Genomic DNA, 21,261 nt, shown 5'->3' on the forward strand with positions numbered 1-21,261 from the left:
TCTTTCCATAAAATTCACATTGCAGGAATTCCCTTCTAAATAGGAAGGCCTTTGTCTGTAAATTGCATCAATATTTCATGAATTAAATTCATTTTTCTTTGTCTTTCTTTTGTTTGTTTTTTTTTTAATTAGGATATAGTTATTTGCAGCCAAACCTCTGTTCAGCGGCTATAAAATATTCATTTCCAGTTGCAGCTTGATCATGAAACATTATCCTGCAACCTATTCAAACTGTTGCAAAGCAAGGCAAATCACCAAAGGGAAGGGAATAAATGCCTTTAAAAAAAAAAGAAAAAAAAAAGGAAAGAAAAAAAGAAAGAAAAACAACTAATGGACTTAAACATGCTCAGTTCAAACTGGTTTCAGGCAAAGGGAAGGGCTGCCAGCTAAAAAGCAATTTATGTAATACGCTGGCAAAGAGGTGAGAAGCCAGTGAATAGAACTTAATGAGTTGACAGCTGTTGAGAGCTCCATGGTGTCAGATTGTAGCATTTGTTTCGATCATTTGCACATTGTGGGTAAGTGGGAGACTTAGGTACAAGGGATGTCCTGGGACCAGCCAGGCAATTTGTTCCACCACCTACGAGGTGCTGAGGTTCAAAGCTGCCTGAGAGGTTACAGAGCATTACTCTGCACCTGTTGAAAAAGCTGTGCTTTGTCTGAAAGCAGGGTTTGCTTTCTGATGGGATGGGTATTGGTAGTCCACTGTGGCAGGCCTCTTTTTCAGAGAGTTGTTTGCCTTTGGTGATGAATGGTGTTATGCTCTGCTGCCATTTATTTCTGTAGATGTGAACTGCAGGTCTACTCCACTGATTAAGAGAATTTGCAGGAAGTTCCTTTCCTTCTTACACACGAGTCCCAGTTTGTAGGGTGGTGCAGTCATTTCCAGCACTTTATTTCATTCCTCCCTTCTACCTCAGCTCCACATAAGACTTTGTTACAGTCCGTATGGGCATTCGATTTTGACCGTGTGAGTCTTTCTGCTCACAAAATATAAAAAAAAACTGAATACAGTCATGGTATCTTCCTTCTGATGCTTTGCACAGCACTCTCCTCCAAGTATTCTCACAGCAGCATATAAACAGTTGCTCCGAAGAGGTGTGCATCTTCTTTATCTTAAAATGAATCTTAAAAATGAAATCGTGGTGTGGTGACAGTTTAACTGCCCTGTCAAGGATCATTGCAAATCAGTGGCAGAGGTTTCCTGGCACTTGGCTGTCTGTGTAATTCGAGAGTTGTGTTGATCAGGAGACCAGACTATGTGAAAATGATGGATCTTTCTGACCCTGAGATCTCTGAATCAAAAAAAAAACAAACACCCCATCGACTGCTATCTTCCTGCAAATTCCTGACTTAAGCTATGGAAGCTACATACCTACTAACAACTGTGGGGTCAATTCCAGGATTCTTTAAAAGCTATTTAGTTTTCTCTGAGGCATTTCGGAGTAACACGGTGCTGTTCTCCAAAGCTCTGTCAATGTTGCTGCAGTGCCCCAGAGTGCAAAAATGCACATGCTTTGATTTTACATGCTGCTGCGTGTCAGAAGTCTGATATGGATATGACAGCTTTTGTCAGCTTAGCTTGCAATGCTCAGAGCTGGTGTAACTTCCAGCAAACCCCCTTCTTCTGTCAGCATTGCTGAATCTAAAGGTAACAGCTCTGGCAGCTTGGACATGCTGGCATGGCCAGTAAGCTCTCTAGTGTGAGTATGTCCAAAGTCTGAATTAAGTGGTAAAATTAGGTCGTAAAAATGCCAGAAGGTACCACCTTTTAATGCCAGTGGCTTCTATGATTTGTTTCTGGATAATACAAGTGAAGCTATAATAATCATACCATGGAGATAGGAATTTTAAGGGAAAGTGATCTTGTTTCCTCTCAGGAGAGACTAGACACATACCATCATCCCAAAGCTGTTGCAATAGCTATTACAGCAAAGGAGGAACGTCAAATTTTAGAACAGGGATGGCTGGATTCTTTTCTGCTTTCAAAAATTCTTGTTAAAAGGACAAAACTAATGTAGAAAGAAATCTATGCACACACATTTATCTATGTATTTGGTGACTGGAGTGCTTCAGATATGGGTACAAATACCTTTTGCTACATTTTGTTTCTGTCATGGTCAAGCTGTCCCTTTTTATGCATTGCTAAGGCTGAAGCTAAATTCTTTGTAGGTTAATACTTGGCTTCCATGGTCTGAGTATGTTTATATATTACTAAAGGCTTTTAATGGGTATTGCATAAAATCAAGCATAGTTTCTTTTGTGATTTCCACTGTTGTCAACGCTAAAATTACAATATATGAGAGAGTTTCTCAGGGTGCTACCTTGCAAGGATAAGCGTCTCACTCAAATTCATTATGCAGAAACCTCTTCATTTCATAGTTGGTCATGAATTTCATGCTATCTTACAATCCTTATGCGAGGTTATTGATGTCAAAAACGTTACAACAAATCTGAGTTTAGAGGCAAGTTTACTGACAGTGGAGGAAGTATTCTCATGGATTTAAAACTTCATTATCTTCTCCTTCTGACAATGTTCCTCTGAATACTTGTTTCCTAGCATCTCCCAGCTCTGGCCATGGAAATATGAAGGATGCAAAAGAAAACCGTTGTAGTACTAGAAGCCTTTATATATGGAATTACAGAGTAACAGAAAGCATCTTCAATGGTGTCGGGTGGATTTGTTTTTTTTCCTTTAAACAGGTAGAGGTACATATGATCTCAGCATGTTCCCAGTGGTGTTTAAAGCTGCCTGAATTCCTTTGTCTAGCTCGCTTGCTCGGTAAGCGCATTCCAGCTGAGCGTATATTGGGCCATTAAAGCTAACTTTGTTCCGTTTTTTTCATTTTACAAGAACACAAAAAATTGATTTGCTTTTACTACAGTTAATCAAACACAATAGACAGCTAAATAAATAAGCAAGGAAAATGGCCTTCTTATCCAGCGTGGAGAGCAAATGTTCTGATTAGGCAGGGGCTGCAGAGAAACCCAGCAGGGATAAGTGTTCACCATGTTTGCTGTGCATGGGAGTCTGCCTACTCAATGGCAGAATTTTCTTGCATGACAACCGTTTGCAGCTTGGGCCACTTGATGTGGCATTGAAGTGAAGTTCAGTTCAAATTTAATGGGATCCCAGGAGGCATTTTTTATGTTTGTCAGCTCAGGAGGTTGAAGTTTACCTGGCTTCATCAATACTTGTTGGACCAAGTATGATTTTTGACCTGATGGGTATATGTTTGATGGGAGTATTTTGTTGAGATCTCTCCTTGTTTAAGTTAGGATTGGAGGAGAATGGACAAACTTCTCTCTCTACCTTTCCTAAGTTTTCCTCTGTGACTTCTGGTGGTGTTAGGACTGATTTGGGTGGCTGCTCTACTTTTTTGTTAAGTGTTTTTTGCTAGCACGTGCTGTGAAGTCAGTTCCCTATCCCCTTAGTAAAGTTCTTAGTCTATTCACATTTCAGAAGGAATGAAAAAAAAGTTAATGATAGAAAAGCATGATTTTTAAGCATCAAATATTTGACAGAGGTATTCCTGGATGAAAGAATATCTAGAACTGAATAGCTTCATTTTTATTAGAATCGACCACATTTATATCCTATACTAAAGAGGAAGGACGACCTTGTGTTAAGGGGCTGTCACTTTTTCTGGAAAATCTGTGATTTTTGGGACCTTCTTTGTGCTTGTGAATTTTCTTATTGTTTATAAACAAAAACTATTTATGGACTTTGTAATAGGTATGTGTAATACACTTCTACAAAGGAATTCAGTGGCTATTTCCCTTTGTTAACTGCTCTGTCTAGGATGTTATTCAGGGAGCAGTTCTAAGTTCTGACATGTATCTAGTGGGCGAAGGTTTATTCTACATTTATCCTGTGTTATGTTTATTCTGCATTTAAATGTGCGTGGCAAACCCCTCCCCCTTGTGAGCTAATGTGTGAATCTTGTGAGTAACAGTATTTAAATGCCATTTTCTAAGTGTGTTTTAATGTTTGGAGAGAAAGAGAAATATTTGTCTGGAAAGAGTAGTCTAGTGCATTAATGCAAATATTCAAAGATAGTTGTTTATATTACTGGACTCAAAGGTACTTACAATAATTGCAGAAGTTGTTTTAAGGAACATTTGTTCAGAGTGATTATGTTTATTGTTACTTTATGAATAGCATACGCTGACACTTTAGATTTTAAGTGCCATAGCTTGGACCATAGACAAGGGTATTTTCTTCTTTATGAAATTTACTGTTGCATATGCTGTTTGTGGCCTATGTAATAATGAGTCGGAGAAATTAAGAGAGAAGCACGGGAGGAGGCAAAGAACTCCCCCTTTAAAAAAAATGTCGGGGATTACTGTTACCCCCAGGGTTGGCTTATTGGTCGCATCCTTTTTGATGTGGGGCAGGATGCTGTGAGCTATCGTGGCACTTCGGTGCAGCCAGGGCCCCTCCACCATCATTTGCTGCACGGAGATTTTGCAGATCAGGTGCAAGCTATTAGAGAGTCATAGAATCATAGAATGGTTTGGGTTAGAAAGGACCTTAAGATCATCTAGTTCCAAACCCCCTGCCATGGGCAGGGACACCTTACACTAGACCATGTTGCCCAAGGCTCTATTCAGCCTGGCCTTGAACACTGCCGGGGATGGAGCATTTACCACCTCTTTGGGCAACCCATTCCAGTGCCTCACCATCACCATCCTTACAGTAAAGAACTTCTTCCTTATATCCAAAGTGAACTTCCCTGGTTAAGTTTAAAACCATTATTCTTTGTCCTCTTGCTACAGTACCTGATGAAGAGTCCTTCTCTAGCATGCTTGTGGGCTCCCTTCAGATACTGGAAGGCTGCTGTGAGGTCTCCACGCAGCCTTCTCTTCTCCAGGCTGAACAGCCCCAACTTTCTCAGCCTGTCTTCATATGGAAGGCGCTCAAGCCTCCTGACCATCCATGTGGCCCTCCTCTAGATTTGCTCCACAACCCCATGTCCTTCTTATGCTGGGAACACCAAACTGTACACAGTACTCCAAGTGAGGTCTCAAGAGAGCAGAGTAGAGGGGCAGGATCACCTCCTTCTACCTGCTGGTCACGCTCCTTTTGATGCAGCCCAGGATACGGTTGGCTTTCGGGGCTGCAAGCGCACACTGCCGGCCCATGTTCATTTTCTCATTGACCAACACCCCCAAGTCCTTCTCCACAGGGCTGCTCTGAATCTCTTCTCTGCCCAACCTGTAGCTGTGCCTGGGATTGCTCTGAACCCAGGTGTAGGACCTTGCACTTGGCATGGTTAAACTTCATAAGGTTGGCATCAGCCCACCTCACAACTGTGTCAAGGTCCCTCTGGATGGCATTCCTTCCCTCCAGCAGATCAACCAAACCACACAGCTTGGTGTCATTGGCAAACTTGCTGAGGGCGCACTCAATCCCACTGTCCATGTCACCAACACAGATGTTGAACAGGATCAGTCCCAGCACAATCCCTGAGGGACATCACTCGTTACTGGTCTCCAGTGGGTCATTGAGCCATTGACCACAACTCTTTGTGTGCAGCCATCCAGCCACTTGTTTATTCACCGAGTAGTCCATTCATCAGATTGGTGTCTCTCCAGTTTAGAGACAAGGATGTCATGCAACAGTATTAGTCCATACTGTCTCTGGCCATCAGCGATAAATATGTGAACATGCTCACATTTTCTCTAGTGAAAGATGTCTGCTGGAAGAAGATCTCCCATATCTCTGTTTTCTCATTAGGCCTCATTTTTAAGACGTTATGAGATCCCAGAACTAGATACTACAGCAATAGGAGTACTGCTTCAAAAAAAAGAAACAGGACTTTTAGTTTTGTTAATGAGCACGTAAATAGAAATGCCAGTTAAATTGTGTGTGACTGCCTCTTTGCTACATAGTAACCTTAATTTACAGATTTGTTTCTTTTAAATCATGTGTTGGGGGTAATGCAACAAGGTGTGCAGATTTTGAGGCTTAAGAGATTGTCATTAAAGCTACTATGTTGTACTTGGTTATTTATTTCTTGCTCAGAGTGATCCAATCAATAATAGAAGAAAATCAAATACAACTCTCTGCCCTCTGAGGAAGAAAAGACAAGCTAAATAAAGATGTCCAGGAGAAAATGCCAGCAAACGACATATTGATTTCCAGCAAAGGAGCAAAGTGTAAATGAAAAATATTCTTCTGACACAGTTATTAAGTGCAAGCTAGCACGCAAAGAAAACCCATTTACTCTTACTAGAGGCCGAGTCTTCAAAGGGCAACTGATTCATCTCAGATCATTTGAGTTTCTAACTTTCTGAAATATAGGCTTCCCTTTACTAAATGTGAAAGAATTTTGTGTACTTAGGCTTTGCTTTGAGAATGTGAAATGTTTACTAAAATCTAATTTTATGCCAAGTAAGCATAGATGTTTTCTTACCATTTTATAGCAGTATAAATATGCAGAAAGGAAGCAATTTTCCTGACATCAGACAGTGAATTTATGACAATGTCAGGAATGTAAAATCAAGTAACATGAGGGCTGTGATTCAATGTCCTTGGCAATTTGGCGTGGGGCAATTTAAGAAGTTACTGTTCCTCAGTGGTCTGTCCTGCCCTTCTGTTGGTGAAGCAGGTGTTCTCCAGCAAGTGTCATTCAAAGCCCAGCATATTAATGAAATTATCTCTGTGGCACTTTAACACATCAGACTGCGGTCGTAGGGCTAGGATACATACCATCAGGATTCTAAATTCTGGCAATAAGATGGCTTTTTTCTACATATCTCTGGGAATCTTTATTCAGCTTTTGCTTCCTGAGTGCTACTTTTAAGCGGATGCTGATAAATGGGATAGGTTGACGACTCTGCTGCCCAGTGCATTTGTCTGGTTTTCAGTTCTTCTGAAGGGGGATCGTGACATAGGGGAGACCACTCTGAAACTATTTTCAGAGCATTTCCTAAAAGAAATATCTCCCATTTGAAGATTCTTGGAAATGCATTGGAAAACAGCACTGTGTAGATTGATGTGATTTTCAGAAAATCAGATCCCTGAGCAGAGCCTGAATTTCAGAAGTCTTATCCTTCCTGCAGCTCTCACTGATTTTAGGGTGGGAGTTCTTGTGGGTTCTGTTGTAATGGCTTAATTTTTAGGATTAAGCGATGTCATTAATTTAGTTCATGACAAGTACACCTAGTGTACCTTTCTTAATGAGTTTTCAGCTGCATCACTACCATCTGCATAACTGGGGTTATGCTTAAATAAGGCTGATGGTTTCTGTTTCAAGTGACAGGTTTGTTTCAATGAGAAATAAAAATATAATAAGGAAGAGGAAGAAGCTCTATCAAATGATGAAAAAGGACATTCAGTGTGAAAATTCTACCCCTCTGAAACTCCAAGAGGCAGTATAATCAGATAATTACTTCAGTGTATAGAGACACAACTTTCATCTTCAAGGTACTTCTTTGGAAGCAAGCAAATGCATGTGGAAAGGAGCAATAGATTGATAAGGGACAGAAAAGAGTCTCCTCTCATGCCAAAGCTGCATCTTTTGTGTTTAAGCCAAGAAATTATATTTTACAGTCCAGTTCAGAACTTTTGCAGATCTTGAGGGTTGCACTGAGTAATTTGGAGAAGGACTTGCTGGTTGATCCTTTGCCAGATGAAGATGAAAGGAGCACTGTTATACTGGGAAACAAACAGCAAAGCAAGTGGCTGTGTGCTTATATAATCAATAAACAACCAATCTAGGTTCCTGGAAATTAATTTTTTTTTTTTTTTTTTAGCTCCTAAATAGTATGTAATTTCTTCAGGCCAAGAAATAAATTGAAAGGATTTAGAAGGATTTGCTTATCAGCAAACCACCACGTACCATTACATTCCTTCTGCTTTTGGGAAGGTACATTGAAGTTAGGTTAAGCTGCTGTGGTTCAATACTCCTCTTTCCCCTGTCAGGATGTCTTGAACAACAGGCAGATTAATCCTCCCTACTTCCTTTTTTCCCCTTTTTCCCTCCCTTCTTTCTTTGCCCTCCCTTCTCTTTCTCTTCTCACACTCCCTCACAACATCATCACCTTTGCCACTGCCAGCAGATGGAGAAAAAAGGCAGAAACATGATTTTTTTCCCCATAATCTTTGCACAGTTTAGGGACAGAAAAAAAGTCCCTGAAATTTGGCATCAAACCTGGTCAAGAATAGGCAGACTTTACAGTCTTGATGCACTATTGAGTCTATTGAGACAGGCTTTTGGTTTTCAAAAGACTAATTCAGCTTTCAAGGCTCTTTTTAAACATGACTGCCCATGACACTAGTTTGACATACAATTGGGGGGATTATTATTTGCCTTCTCTTACTTAACTGGCTAGTAACTTAATCTCTTGTCTGCCACAGTAATGAACAAATGGCTGATTTTGTTAAGGGGTAGCTCTCTCATGATCCCTACTAAATGATACAGTTTGACAGCAAATCAGCTTTTATGTCCAGCCAGGAACACACAACCCGGAAATGCGCTTTTGCTGGGCTACTGTTGAAGGGTATATGCCTGCCGGTTACTTAAGTCATTGCCCTGGGAACATAACCTGGATTTCTTCCCATGGGCTGAACAGGTCTACAGCAATGATACCTTCTTGCTCTAACTAGCTAAAAGGCTGTGCTGGATTGCTTTACTGCCTGCTGTGGAATGACAGAGGAGAATGCATATGATGTGTTTCTATTATATAGTGATAGAGAGGATGCAAACACTGAATTGTTTTAGAATTAATTAGTTTGTATTGAAGCTTTATGAGGTGAGTTCTTCCCCACTCAAGTGTATAAACTAATGATAAAAATACCTGAATGGCTTCATTTCAGTACTGGTGGTTTCTGGCACTTTCTTGGGAGACTTCTCCATAGTTATTAAAGATTACTATTAAGATCTTTCTTGCTGGAAGTAATCCTAATTTTTATTTTGTTTTCATTTTATCCAGTACTTTTTTGAAGCACCCTAAATAGCTCATCTACCTTCTTGATGTTTATTATACCCTTTTGACACTTGTATACATTTTAGTCCTTGATAAAATAAGCTCTGATATTTAGTTTTTCTAAGCCTGTCTCATTCATATATCTCTCCAGTTCTTTCATCTTTTCTGTGGCTCTTCTCTGAATTGCCTTCAATTACCCTAAATCTTTTGGCACTGAATTGTCCAAAACTAAACATAATAACCTATGTTCTCCTGCTGTAAATTGTGTAGCCTGGTTGAAATCAATGCCAATTTAAACCAACAGAGGATTAGGTCCTCTGGTTTTTGCAGTCACCCCAAATGAGCTATATGAAGAAAAATTACAAGTTTCATGTTCTTTGATGCCTTGCTTCTGCAGAGGCAGACACAACGTTAGCACCAGTGTGTGTGGGTGAAAAGGGCTTGCGCATCTTTGTGTCTGCACCATGATAAGAAAATACATGTTGTACTGTCCAGTGCTAATGAGTTGGAGAGGATTAATACCTTTTAGCAGTAGATCCAGGACTCTCCTTAAAATTTTATGCCATCCCAAATTGCAGCTTCTTTTATAATACCTCATTATGATTTTCACAACATTCCTAATATTTTCCTGTTTGTATGCAGATTCTTTCTATCTGTATGTAGTAGCTCAAATTTGTCTAGGCTGAGTCTCTCAGGTCTACTAAAATGTAATGAACTCCAGGGTATTTTGCAAATAAAGATTAAATAGAAAGTGAGAAAAAAATATAAGGTATAGAAAGGACTGGTGAAGGATTCCCATGTAATTAGAGTAGTGTGAACAGAATGCAAGTTCTTTAAAAAGCTTGGTTATCAAAGTACAAAAGGTTGAGGTAGTCAAGCTAGAAATGACACCTAATGAGACAGACATTTCCTCTGCTATCTTCTTTTGGGAAGGCAGCAACTGCCTTGAGCCTGTTCTTTGCCAAGAAACATCAGGGTTTCTGGAAGCATCACAAACATTTTGCCATTCTGGGATAGCATCCATACTGTATGCTGTTACGCATGGAAGACAAGTACATTGTCCATATCCCATAATAAATTTGAGATAATCAAAAAATATAGCATTATGGGAACAGTGGAGGGAGTCATGCGGTTGGGTTTAGAAAAAGTTTGTTGAGTTTCAGCTCTGAACATCTGAGGTGTGAAAGGCAAAGGTACTGCCTAAATTAATACAAATATATTTCTCCACTGTTGGGAAGTTATTTGTGCCTGGCATTTTGTGGTGGTCATATTTCAAGAAAGATTGTAAATTGTGGTTCCTTGGTGGCAAAGAGATTTAAACTTCTTTTGCAACAAAGCATTTAAATTTACTTTTCAAATAATAGTGTTGAATTGAAAGTAATGTATACAGTGTGAAGATGAGTTTCAAGCAAAAGGCTATCCTACTTTACCAAGTGAAGCAACTACCAAGTATGTACTTTTGAAGGAATTTGTCTGGGGTTTGAATTTATGCATCCGTGTCTTTTCTCTCCCACTAGAAATGAGAACTCCATCATTCTTGGGTGCATTATTTATAATTTCATAAAGCTTTTCTGTGACTGGACTTATTTTACCCTGTGTGCTTGATGGGATTAGAAAATCAGTTAGTGATAAATTGTGATGGAAAGCACTGAGATCAAAAATACAAGATAGGAAGTGGCAAGACAGATCAGTGCACTTATCTTTTCCGTGGTTTCTAGAGATCTCATTAATGACCTTGTATCTTTAAATAATGGTAAACCCAAAGAGCAAGGTGTCAAAAAAAAAGCTTTGCATTTGGGAAAAGGAAGATTCAGCACCTGCCACTATGTGTATAACAAAGGGGCAAAGGCTGTGGATCTGACACATAAATTAGGGGTTTGAGCACTTGGAAGATTGGACAGAAATGGAGTCATCTTGAGCAGGTCTTGCCATGCCATCCCAACTTTCCTTGTGCTTTATATCCCACACCAGTATGTACAGTATAATGAACAAAGATGTAGAACCATCACCGTGGCAAGATTGAAGAGGCTCCTAGAGTGAATAATTGGGAGGAGGCGATTACAGAGCTAATAATTCATGGAAAGGAATAGGGAGCCAATTCAGTGAAATTGAAAGAATTTGGAGGTAAATATGCCCATAAATCCTCCAGGGTGGACTCAGAGTTTAGCACTTTCTCCTACCCTGGTTTTGTTCCAAGGCAATTTCATTAAACACTGGAGAGAGGGAGAGAAAAAAAAAAATAATATAAATGCCATAAGAAATCTTTCAGAGGAAGGAATAAAAAGGGTTCCTGCCAGAGAGAGATTTTATTGGAAGTTATTATAATACCTATCTTTAGTTTTATGTCCTTTAATACAGGGCCAAGTAATTTCAAAGCTGGGATTCTTTAAAAATGAAATACATATTTTAAAATAGTATGGTATGAATTATTATTTTTAATATAGAGTTTAGCTAATACATGGAATAGAAAAATATTTTCTCTCTCAAGTTCTTTCCAATGGAAACACAAACATCATTTCCATCATAGTATATGGAGAAGTTTTTTTTATTGTCATGGTGCCTGTTTAGCATTTACCGTTTCTAGATCACTGGGCAGACATTAAAGAATTAATCTGTTTACATCCCCTGGGGGCAACCGGTGAGTATAATCAACCCCATTTCAAAAATGGGGAAAGGGAACCAGAAACAGAATAGCTGGTTTTGCTTGCTGCCTCACAGGGTGAGCCATTTCTGATGAGAAGAAATGGTCTTAGTGGAGAGATTTCTAGCATCTCTGCTCAGTAGCCTCTCCTGTCTTGTGGAAGCAGCAAGGTCAATAATCATCTGTTGAAAATTCTTAGCTCCAGGAGGGTTTTGAAAGGTACAGATTCCAGTTACAAGAAGTTATGGTCTTTTGGAGGTTTCTGTGGTCAGGAATTTGCTGCTGTTTCTCACTGAAATAGCTTTATTCCTCCAGGATGATTCAGATGTTGATTCTGAGCATAAGGTGCATGGAAAACCAGTACGTGATGGGAGTAGAAAATCAGTTAGTGATGAATTGTGATGGAAAGTACTGAGATCAAAAATACAAGATAGGAAGTGGCAAGACAGATTAGTGTATTTATCTTTTCTGTGGTTTCTAGAGATCTCGTTAATGACCTTGTCTTAAGTCTACCACCACTTCTGGAGGTTTTTCTCTTTTTGAACCCTCATTTTTATACATCTGAAATCAGCAGCATGGGATAAACAGCAATCACAGATCAAGAGAAACTGGAATATCAGGAAAAATAGCATGCAATGGTGATGGGAGAAAAGGTCAGAGATTAATTGATAGAATCGGGTTGGAACTAGTCACGAAAAAGTGCAGATAAGGGTCAGAGTTGGCAGGGTTGATGAGTATCGCACATCACGCATTTGCATTTTGTCCAATGTGTCCTCCTTTGTTCAGAACCAACACAAGCTGCATGAGGACTTTACAGAAGGAAATTTAGAACATATATCTAAGAATGCAGCATAAACATGTTGCATGTGCTGTCCTAAAATGGAATTAGATGGGAATATAATTAGATGGGAAACTGATCAAGAAGATAAACAAGGACCAGACTTCATGACTTTTCAGCTCCTGCTCAGAATTAATTTTGGCTTCAAAATTCTTCATCCCCCATGTTCAGGATCTGTGAGAGCAGCTGGAAGGCCACAGAAGCTCACCAAAACCAGCACCCTGCAGCTAGCCCTTGCTATGCGCAGAACATCAGGGAGAGAGTCCTGATCAAGACAATGGAAATCGTGATAACTTTTTCTTCAGTGTCTGTGGGACAGAGACTTCCCAAGCTAGATATAGCGTATTTAATAGTTCTGGATGAATGTTTTTACCTTTAATTTGGCTGATCATTTCCAAAATACACCTAAACCTTTGTTTTCTGTTGTTTTTTTTTTTTTTTGTGGGCATGCTACCTCGCTGGTTTCTTATGATGCCCCTAATGAGCAAGAGGAGAAAAAAACAAAAAGAAAGACTCATAAAGGAATTCCGTATTCTTTACAAATGCTGAATCACATTATCAATTCTATTAGAGCTGATTCCAGGTTAATATTGCCTAAAGCCCTGTGAGAGTGGTAAGGCACTGGAAGCAGTTGCCCAGAGAAGCAGCTGTGGCTGCCCCACCCCTGGCAGTGTTCAAGATCAGGTTGGATAGGGCTTTGAGCAACCTGTTCTACTGGAATGTGTCCCTTCCCATGGCAGGGGGGTTGGAACTAGATGATCTTTAAGGTCCCTTCCACCCCAAATTATTCTGTGAAACTATGATTCTATCATTTTGTAAGCAAATGTGGAAGTGGATAAGTATAGCAGTTGATAAGTGACAACCACACATTGTTACAATTTTTATTTCCTGCCTGAAGCAAATCATCACTATTCTATGAGACCTTACATGTGAATTGTCAGATCTTCAATTAGGAGCAAAATTCATATGTTCTAAATTCAACATGGAAATCAAAACCAATTACCCTTTTACAAGTACTTTAGACAACTGTAATATAAATGTCTGGTTTTACTAGCTACATTTCACCTGCTTAAAATGCTTCTTGCAGTATAGTTTTGTTGACTTATTGGGCTAAATTACAGTGCTGCAATTAAAAACTAGTATCTTTCTACCCAGGGGCAGCTGCATTTCACTGTTGGAGGATGTGATCACTGTTTGTATAAATTATAAAGTGATTTGGTGTCCTTTGGAATAAATAAGGCTTTATAAAATATACATTACAGGTCCAGAAGAATTGTAGAAAATAAACTTCTATTTTATGCATTCCTCCTTTCTTTACCTCTCACTGAACAGATAAACTTTTAAAGCCAGTTTGCTGATCTTGTTTTTCTTTCTTGGTTCATTCTAAGCCACTGAACCAGGAGTGAAGGAATGCTAGGTTCAATCTGATCTTTCTGGCTGACTGTTCCATTCTGGTTTTCTTCAGAATACAGAGAGGGGAGAGCAAGGAACTTCTGGCAGGGGACAGAGGGACTTGATATCACTAGGTCCACAGGAAGAAAAGGCTGAGACCTCAGAACACTTACACGAAGAGAAGAGGGAGCATGTTGGAGACAGCCATATCAGACATAGGGATGTAAAGGAGACCTTATTTAAGGCTGGAAAGTCTTTTTAGAGTGCTAAAGTACAGTGTACAGAGGTACAGCTGCCCTGCTCCTGAGGAGATTTCAGCAGTGCTTCCTGCATGCTGAGGAACATTTTAGTTGCTTTGTTTCAGGAGTCATCCCTCTGATCCTACTGCTCAGCAGAATAGGCAGCTCTCTGCAAGGAAAAGTTGTTAAGGGAGACAATTTCGGCAGAAGCCATGGCTTGAGCCCAGGCTGCTGAGCTGGGCTAATTTTGTATTGTTTGCAGGAGCATTACAACCTGTGTCCAGAGGCTGCCATAGACTGTCCCTAATGGTCTGCATTACTAATTCAGCTAATTGCAGCAATTAAAAGCAGGACATGCTGCTGGGAAGAGATGCCGGTGCACTTCTCTCTAACATGCTGCAGTACATGCTGCTCATTAATTAGACCAGCAGGAAAAATAAAAATTAAAAAAAAAGAAAAAAAAAATGTAGTAAAATATCACCAGCTGCCAAATCAGGTTTTCCAGCCTGTCAGCCCTGTCATAGCCACTTCCCTGTTCACTTGTCAAGGTTGCATGTTGGGCATACCTGACACATGCAGCAGTTCTTCATCGTGCAACAAATTGGTTGCACAGATATTTACTATGTGGGTAAACATAAAGGATTCACAGCCCAAGAAGAGGTGCATTAGGAGAGCAGGAACTATCTCTGCCCCAGAATGATGCATCTAGCAACACAGCAAAGAGTACTTCTAGCTGCCTGCATGATGCATATTATCTGAGTCTGTTTTTCTTTGCAGAAAGCATGTTCAGCTTGAGCATGCCTCATATGGTAAGTCTCTCAGTAAGTGCCTTCTGGCTGGCCCTACGTGGTACTGGTGTTTGTCGAGGAGCCCAGCATGTTCCATCCAGACTCATATACTTTGGCTGTGGGAGGACAGTTTGCCAGCCAAGCAGGTGTCATAGCCTGCTGTACTTACTGTGTTCAACAGCACAGCATGGTCCACCTGCTAAACTAAACAGCCTGGCAGGGCACACCACACCCTAGCACACCTGAAATACTCAACAGGATAAGTACTATTGCTCCAACAGGAGATTCCAGCTCTGTGGAGGGCACATTTACACAGGCATATCTAGAATGCTTTGTACAAATATTTTTAAAGTTCTGAAATTCTGAAAATTCTGATTTTTTTTTTTCTAGGGTACTTAGCTTTCTCTGTACCAGCCTCTTGACTTGCAAGTATCTCATATTTTTTCTCTCTGTTCTGTTTCCTCCATTCCTTTCCTTCACATGCCAGACAACAGATGACATTGTTTCATCGGCTGAGTGTTCCAGTGATGATGAGGATTTCATCGACTGTGAGCCCAGTACAGGTAAGTCAGGTCAGTCTTGTTTTGCTTGCTTTCTGATTTAATTTGCAAGAAACAATGGATACATATATTTATATGTGTGTGAATGTATACATATATAACTATATATGTATATATATGTGTGTATATGTGTATATATATACATGTATGTATATATACACTGTATATAAAATAAAAATTATACAGCCAAGCATCAGATCCCATGGACTTGGCAACAGCAAAACACAGATATGTGGTCACTATGTTGTTAATATGAAGTTGTTTGCATGGAAAGCCAAACTTCCTGAAAGTGATCCCATCTAATTAATAGTTCACATGTTTGTACTAGTTACTTCACTGACACAGTGGGAAACAAAAAATACCAATGTGACATGTGACAAATAATAAAGATTTATGAAGTGGGGAGGGTGAATGTTTGAAAAACAGAAGAGAAACAAATGTGAAGCAATACTGAGTTATTAGCATTTTTTAATCTTTGTTAATTGCTCTGAAGATGGACTATAAAAGGATATATTTGTCCATGGGATTTTGATTACAGTTAACATGGTAGTGTATTTGTACTAATTTTGTTTTGTGTGATCCCAAAGAAATTGGGGAGCACCAAAACGTAGCTCAAGCATAACAAAATTAGTAGCAATTCTTGCCCTGTTACCTGCAGTGATGCTTCAAAATGTATCCATTAAAGAGTCAGAAGGACTGGCCATGTGGAACTGACTCAACTTCTCCCTTTCAGATACATTTTGATAAATTGATGGTTTTTCTTTCTGGTGAGATATATGATGTGATATCCAGCAGGCAACTGCAGTCAATTTTATTTCTTACAGGCTTTTTCAAGTCGTCTTTTTTGAGGCTTGCCATGAGTTAAGCATTTCTATAATAGAGAACAGACATCATCGAATTTCTGTGTACATTTAAAAGAAAAAGAAGGAATTTGGTTAGAATTTTTTTGTTAAACATGAAATGTATAAATAGTTTAGGGTTGGGAGATTTTTTGTTTTGCTTTGTTTTGTTTGATTTTGCTTTGGTTTATTTGGGCTGATTACATTTAAAAAAAAAATCCCCAAAAAGCATTACAATCTTCTGTTTCTAGTTTCCTGAAGCTATTTGGTTAATACAATAATAATACTAAAATTCACCCAAGGCTAGTGCTTTCATATTTCTTTCAATTTCTCATGCTGTACCTGCATTTTTGATAGAACTTGGTCCTGCAGTAACCTGACATTGGCATTGCCCTGTAGCTGGGAACTTCCACTCGTATTTTTGACTCCCCTGTGATGGCACGAAAGACAGCGACACAACAACTAATACTAACAGATAACTCAGCCTACTCCCATCTCTTTTTTCACAGATCTCTATGAGTTTTTCATCTCCCCATATGGCAGAAAAGTAATCCAAATAATACTTGATTGTGAAGCATAAATAGTGTGGGTACTTGGAATTTAAATAAAAGTAGTAATTAAGTAAATACCAGCACAGTGATTATCATGAAAGTGAGGCATGATATTAATAGGACTATGCTAAAAGGCTAACATACCACCACTGGTATGCAAGTGAATGGATAGGAATCATTTCGTTAAAGCTTCACTAACATTTCAAGACTTTTTATTATTATTATTCTGATTGCCAAGTATTTCAACTGAAGGAGGAAATGAGATCATGTACATTATTGTCATTTATGTTTCAACACAGAAATAACAATTACTTCAATGGCTAGAAATGGTAATAGCAATGTTTTCAGCTTGTGCTTCCAGTAGAAAAATCAGAGTTTGAGGAGAAGTTTGATAAAACAGATGTTTAGCATGAAATTTCAGAGTGCTTTAGAGAAATATTTCCAGACTAAAAAGGCCTCTTTCTTGACAGAATTAGAAATTTAATGCTTCAAATAAGTACATGCTGAATTTGTAAAGATGACTTACCTTTAAAAATCCTGCTAAAGATTACAGTTAGCAGCTGTACATGCCTACAGATAGTTGAATATCTACTGTGTAAAATAATATGATTTGCTGAAAATCTGCTGAAGGTGCTTTTCTAAACCACTACACATTCTTGAAAATTTCATCCAGTATCTTTTATCGCACCCACTCCTCCTTCATAGGATGCTGGTTCACATAAGGCACTGAAATCTGAATCTCTTCTTGGTAATTACTGTGTCATTGAGAATAAATGTTAGCCTGATTATAAACTAAAAAGGTTTCCTAGATGGTCCTTTCTGATGAAATTTGCACTTCCAGATTTTGAGGTTTTCTGCTCTCAGAGGTGCTGGTGTACAAGGTCACCAGAATGAAGATGGATATGCAGGTCCTTTTTGCCTCCAAAAGCATAAACTTATCTAATTCATAGAATCATAGAACTATAGAACAGTTAGAGTTGGAAAGGACCTTAAGATAATCTAGTTCTAACCCTTCCACCATGGGCAGGGACAACTCACACTAAAATATCTCACCCAAGGCTCTGTCCAACCTGGCCTTGAACACCGCCAGGGATGGAGCATTCACAACTTCCTGGACAACCCATTCCAGTGCCTCACCACCCTAACAGGAAAGAATTTCTTCCTTATATCCAATCTAAACTTCCCCTGTTTACATTTTAACCCATTACCCCTTGTCCTGTCACTACAGTCTCTAATGAAGAGTCCCTCTCCAGCATCCCTATAGGCCCCCTTCAGATACTGGAAGGCTGCTATGAGGTCTCCACACAGCCTTCTCTTCTCCAGGCTGAACAGCCCCAACTTTCTCAGCCTGTCCTCATACAGGAGGTGCTCCAGTCCCCTGATCATCCGTGTGGCCCTTCTCTGGACTTATTCCAACAGTTCCATGTCCTTTTTATGTTGAGGACACCAGAACTGCACACAATATTCAGGTGAGGTCTCATAAGAGCAGAGTAGAGGGGCAGGATCACCTCCTTCGACCTGCTGGTCACGCTCCTTTTGATGCAGCCCAGGATACGGTTGGCTTTCTGGGCTGCAAGCGCACAGTGAAGCTGGCTCATGTTCATTTTCTCATCAACCAACATCCCCAAGTCCTTCTCTGCAGGGCTGCTCTGAATCTCTTCTCTGCCCAACCTGTAGCTGTGCCTGGGATTGCTCCGACCCAGGTGTAGGACCTTGCACTTGTCATGGTTAAACTTCTTGAGGTTGGCATCAGCCCACCTCACAAGAATGTCAAGGTCCCTCTGGATGGCATTCCTTCCCTCCAGGGTATCAACCAAACCACACAGCTTGGTGTCATCGGCAAACTCGCTGAGGGTGCACTCAATCCCACTGTCCATGTCAGCAACAAAGATGTTAAACAAGACCGGTCCCAACACCGATCCCTGAGGGACACTACTCGTTACTGGTCTCCAGTGGGACATTGAGCCATTGACCACAGCTCTTTGTGTGCGGCCATCCAGCCAGTTCTTTATCCACCGAGTGGTCCACCTATCAAATTGATGTCTCCCCAGTTTAGAGACAAGGATTTCGTGTGGGACAGTGTCGAACGCTTTGCACAAGTCCACGTAGATGACATCAACTGCTCTACCCCTGTCCCTCAGTTTTGTAGCCCCATCATAGAAGGCCACCAAATTGGTCAGGCAGGATTTCCCCTTAGTGAAGCCATGCTGGTTTTTCATGTGCCTTAGCATGCCATCCAGGAGAATCTGCTCCAAGATTTTGCCAGGCACAGAGGTGAGACTGACTGGTCTGTAATTCCCCAGGGCATCCATTTTCCCCTTCTTGAAAATGGGGGTTATATTTCCCTTTTTCCAGTCAATCAGGAACTTCACCTGACTGCCATGATTTCTCAAATCTGATGGCCAGCGGCTTCGCAACTTCATTTGCCAGCTCCTTCAGGACCCGCGGATGGATCTCATCAGGACCCATGGACTTGTGCACGTTCAGATTTTTAAGATGGTCTCGAACCAGATCCTCTCCTACAGTGGGTGCAAGGTCTTCATTCTCACAGTCCCTGCATCTGCCTTCCAAGACTTGGGTGGTTTGGTCAGAGCCTTTGCCAGTGAAGACCGAGGCAAAGAAGTCATTCAGAACCTCAGCCTTCTCCAAACCCAGGGTAGCCACTTCTTCTGATAGCTTCCAGAGGGAGCCTACGTTGTCCCTAGTCTGTTTTTTATTTGCTATGTACCTATAGAATCCCATGCTGTTATCCTTAACATCCCTAGCCAAGTTTAATTCTAACTGATCCTTAGCTTTCCTAACCTGGTCCCTAGCTTCCCGAACAACATCCCTGTATTCTTCCCAGGCCACCTGACCTTGCTTCCAACATAGTTAGAAGGGAAAGTAGTTGGTTTATGGTGCTCCTCATTTGGGTTTCTTTGTCTATCTTACTATTTCCATCCCCAGTGCATCCAGGAAACTTAGAATGGCATCTGCAATACAGCCAGTATCAAAGCACTCATGCAGCCCATTCCACTCTGGAGCATTAAACCCATCTGAGCCAGCTTATCAAAATTCAGTTGAGCTGGCTTGGCTGAACAGAGCCTTTAACTTCACCAGCCAACTCAGGATTCTATCCATATGCCAAGATCTGGTACATAAATGTATACATCATGGAAAGAAAAGATTCTGATTATCTTGCTGGTATTTTCGGGGGGGGGGGGGGGGGGGTAGATTTATTTTATTTTTTTTAATTGGACCCGCTTGAAGTTGCTTCATCCTGTTCTGTTGGCAGATCAATGTATTTTACGCTGCCTTCTGACTTGCCTGATCCCTTTTTCAGCAAATTGAAAATTAAGTGACATAACCCAGCACAACCTCCTTTTTGTTGCTCTGATAATGTGTAGCTTTTAAAGCTCTTGAGTTTCTGCCAAGTGCCAGGGCTTGGTCTTCCATCACCCTCAGTGCCATGGTCCAGTAATGCAAAGGTTACTGAACTCACTGCTGCAGATGTGAGATATGATATACATCACTATGAATCTGCTGTGAAAACCGAGACAAGGGGAGCAGATAATGTAGCTTGGCAAGTAAAAAGCTTTCAGATTTCATATGGGTCAGAATCAAATCCCAAGATCTGAATATATTGCTTTGGTCTCGGTCCTGGATCAGATGCAGTACCCTACAGAGTCCTTTTGAAGACTTTGGTTTTGGTGTACTCAAAGATATTTCAAAAGACAGAAAATCCTGTCCTCTTGAAGGCTAAATATCGTACGAGAGCCAATTGCATGGTCTTATTGCCTCTTAACTCTGTTGAAACCAAGACCTGAATCTCAATAATCAGATGATCTCTATCTGGACACTTGCATCTCCTTAAAAGAAGGTGGTGTAAAGGCTATTTCCTCACTGTGCTACCCTCAGGATTTTCCTGGCTAGCTTGTGACACTCACTGTATCAGTCTGGCTACCACTCTGTGCCCTTTTCCAAAACTGATTTCTGTTGGGATTTCTGTAGATCCCGTTGTTTAGAAGCCACAAGCTGTCACAGGACCTGTCCTGACTGAAGTAGCTTACAGACATCCCTTGTGGATGCATATGTATACATAAGGAATTATTCTAAAACATGGTAGTGACAGCTGTGAATCCAAACCCCATCTGTATTTTACATAATGAAAAAGAAGCCATTGCAGGTTTGGGATAAAAATTATTGCTATTCATCTTACTGCAGACAAGCCTAGATACACTTAGATATCTAGAACTCCTGGAATGGCTTACTGTAAATGATACAGAGAGCATGAAACTGCTCATCTGCCCTGAAGAAACATTTACTTACAGATGAGAGCAGTCACTCTCTTATCTCTATGGAAATGTCTCTTGTCCCAGTACATGTTCAAAAATCTGGTTTCTGCACCAGAAACATGATGCTTTTCTCTGGTATGAGTACAGGCCTTTCTTCTGGCCTGTTCTGGGGAGATCTAAGGCTCAAATATTCAAGTTCTTAAAA

At 40.3% G+C, this 21,261-nt stretch overlaps 1 protein-coding gene across 38 annotated transcripts in view; it reads left to right on the forward strand.

The window, feature by feature from the left end:
- The window catches only part of NRXN3 (neurexin 3), a 1,035,236-nt gene that overhangs the window by 977,868 nt on the left and 36,107 nt on the right, over nucleotides 1-21,261 (forward strand). For 22 of the 38 annotated variants that reach the window (XM_062636166.1, XM_062636181.1, XM_062636183.1 and 19 more), the window contains one exon: nucleotides 15,320-15,404. In XM_062636166.1, coding sequence (XP_062492150.1) covers nucleotides 15,320-15,404 — 85 coding nt within the window. The remainder of the gene's footprint in view (nucleotides 1-15,319; nucleotides 15,405-21,261) is intronic. The other 16 variants (XM_062636168.1, XM_062636182.1, XM_062636184.1 and 13 more) reach the window with 1 other exon arrangement.

The sequence above is a fragment of the Pezoporus occidentalis genome, unplaced genomic scaffold (assembly GCF_034315485.1).
Source record: "Pezoporus occidentalis ecotype Australia unplaced genomic scaffold, CSIRO_AGI_Poc_V1 ctg47, whole genome shotgun sequence".
NCBI lineage: Eukaryota > Metazoa > Chordata > Aves > Psittaciformes > Psittacidae > Pezoporus > Pezoporus occidentalis.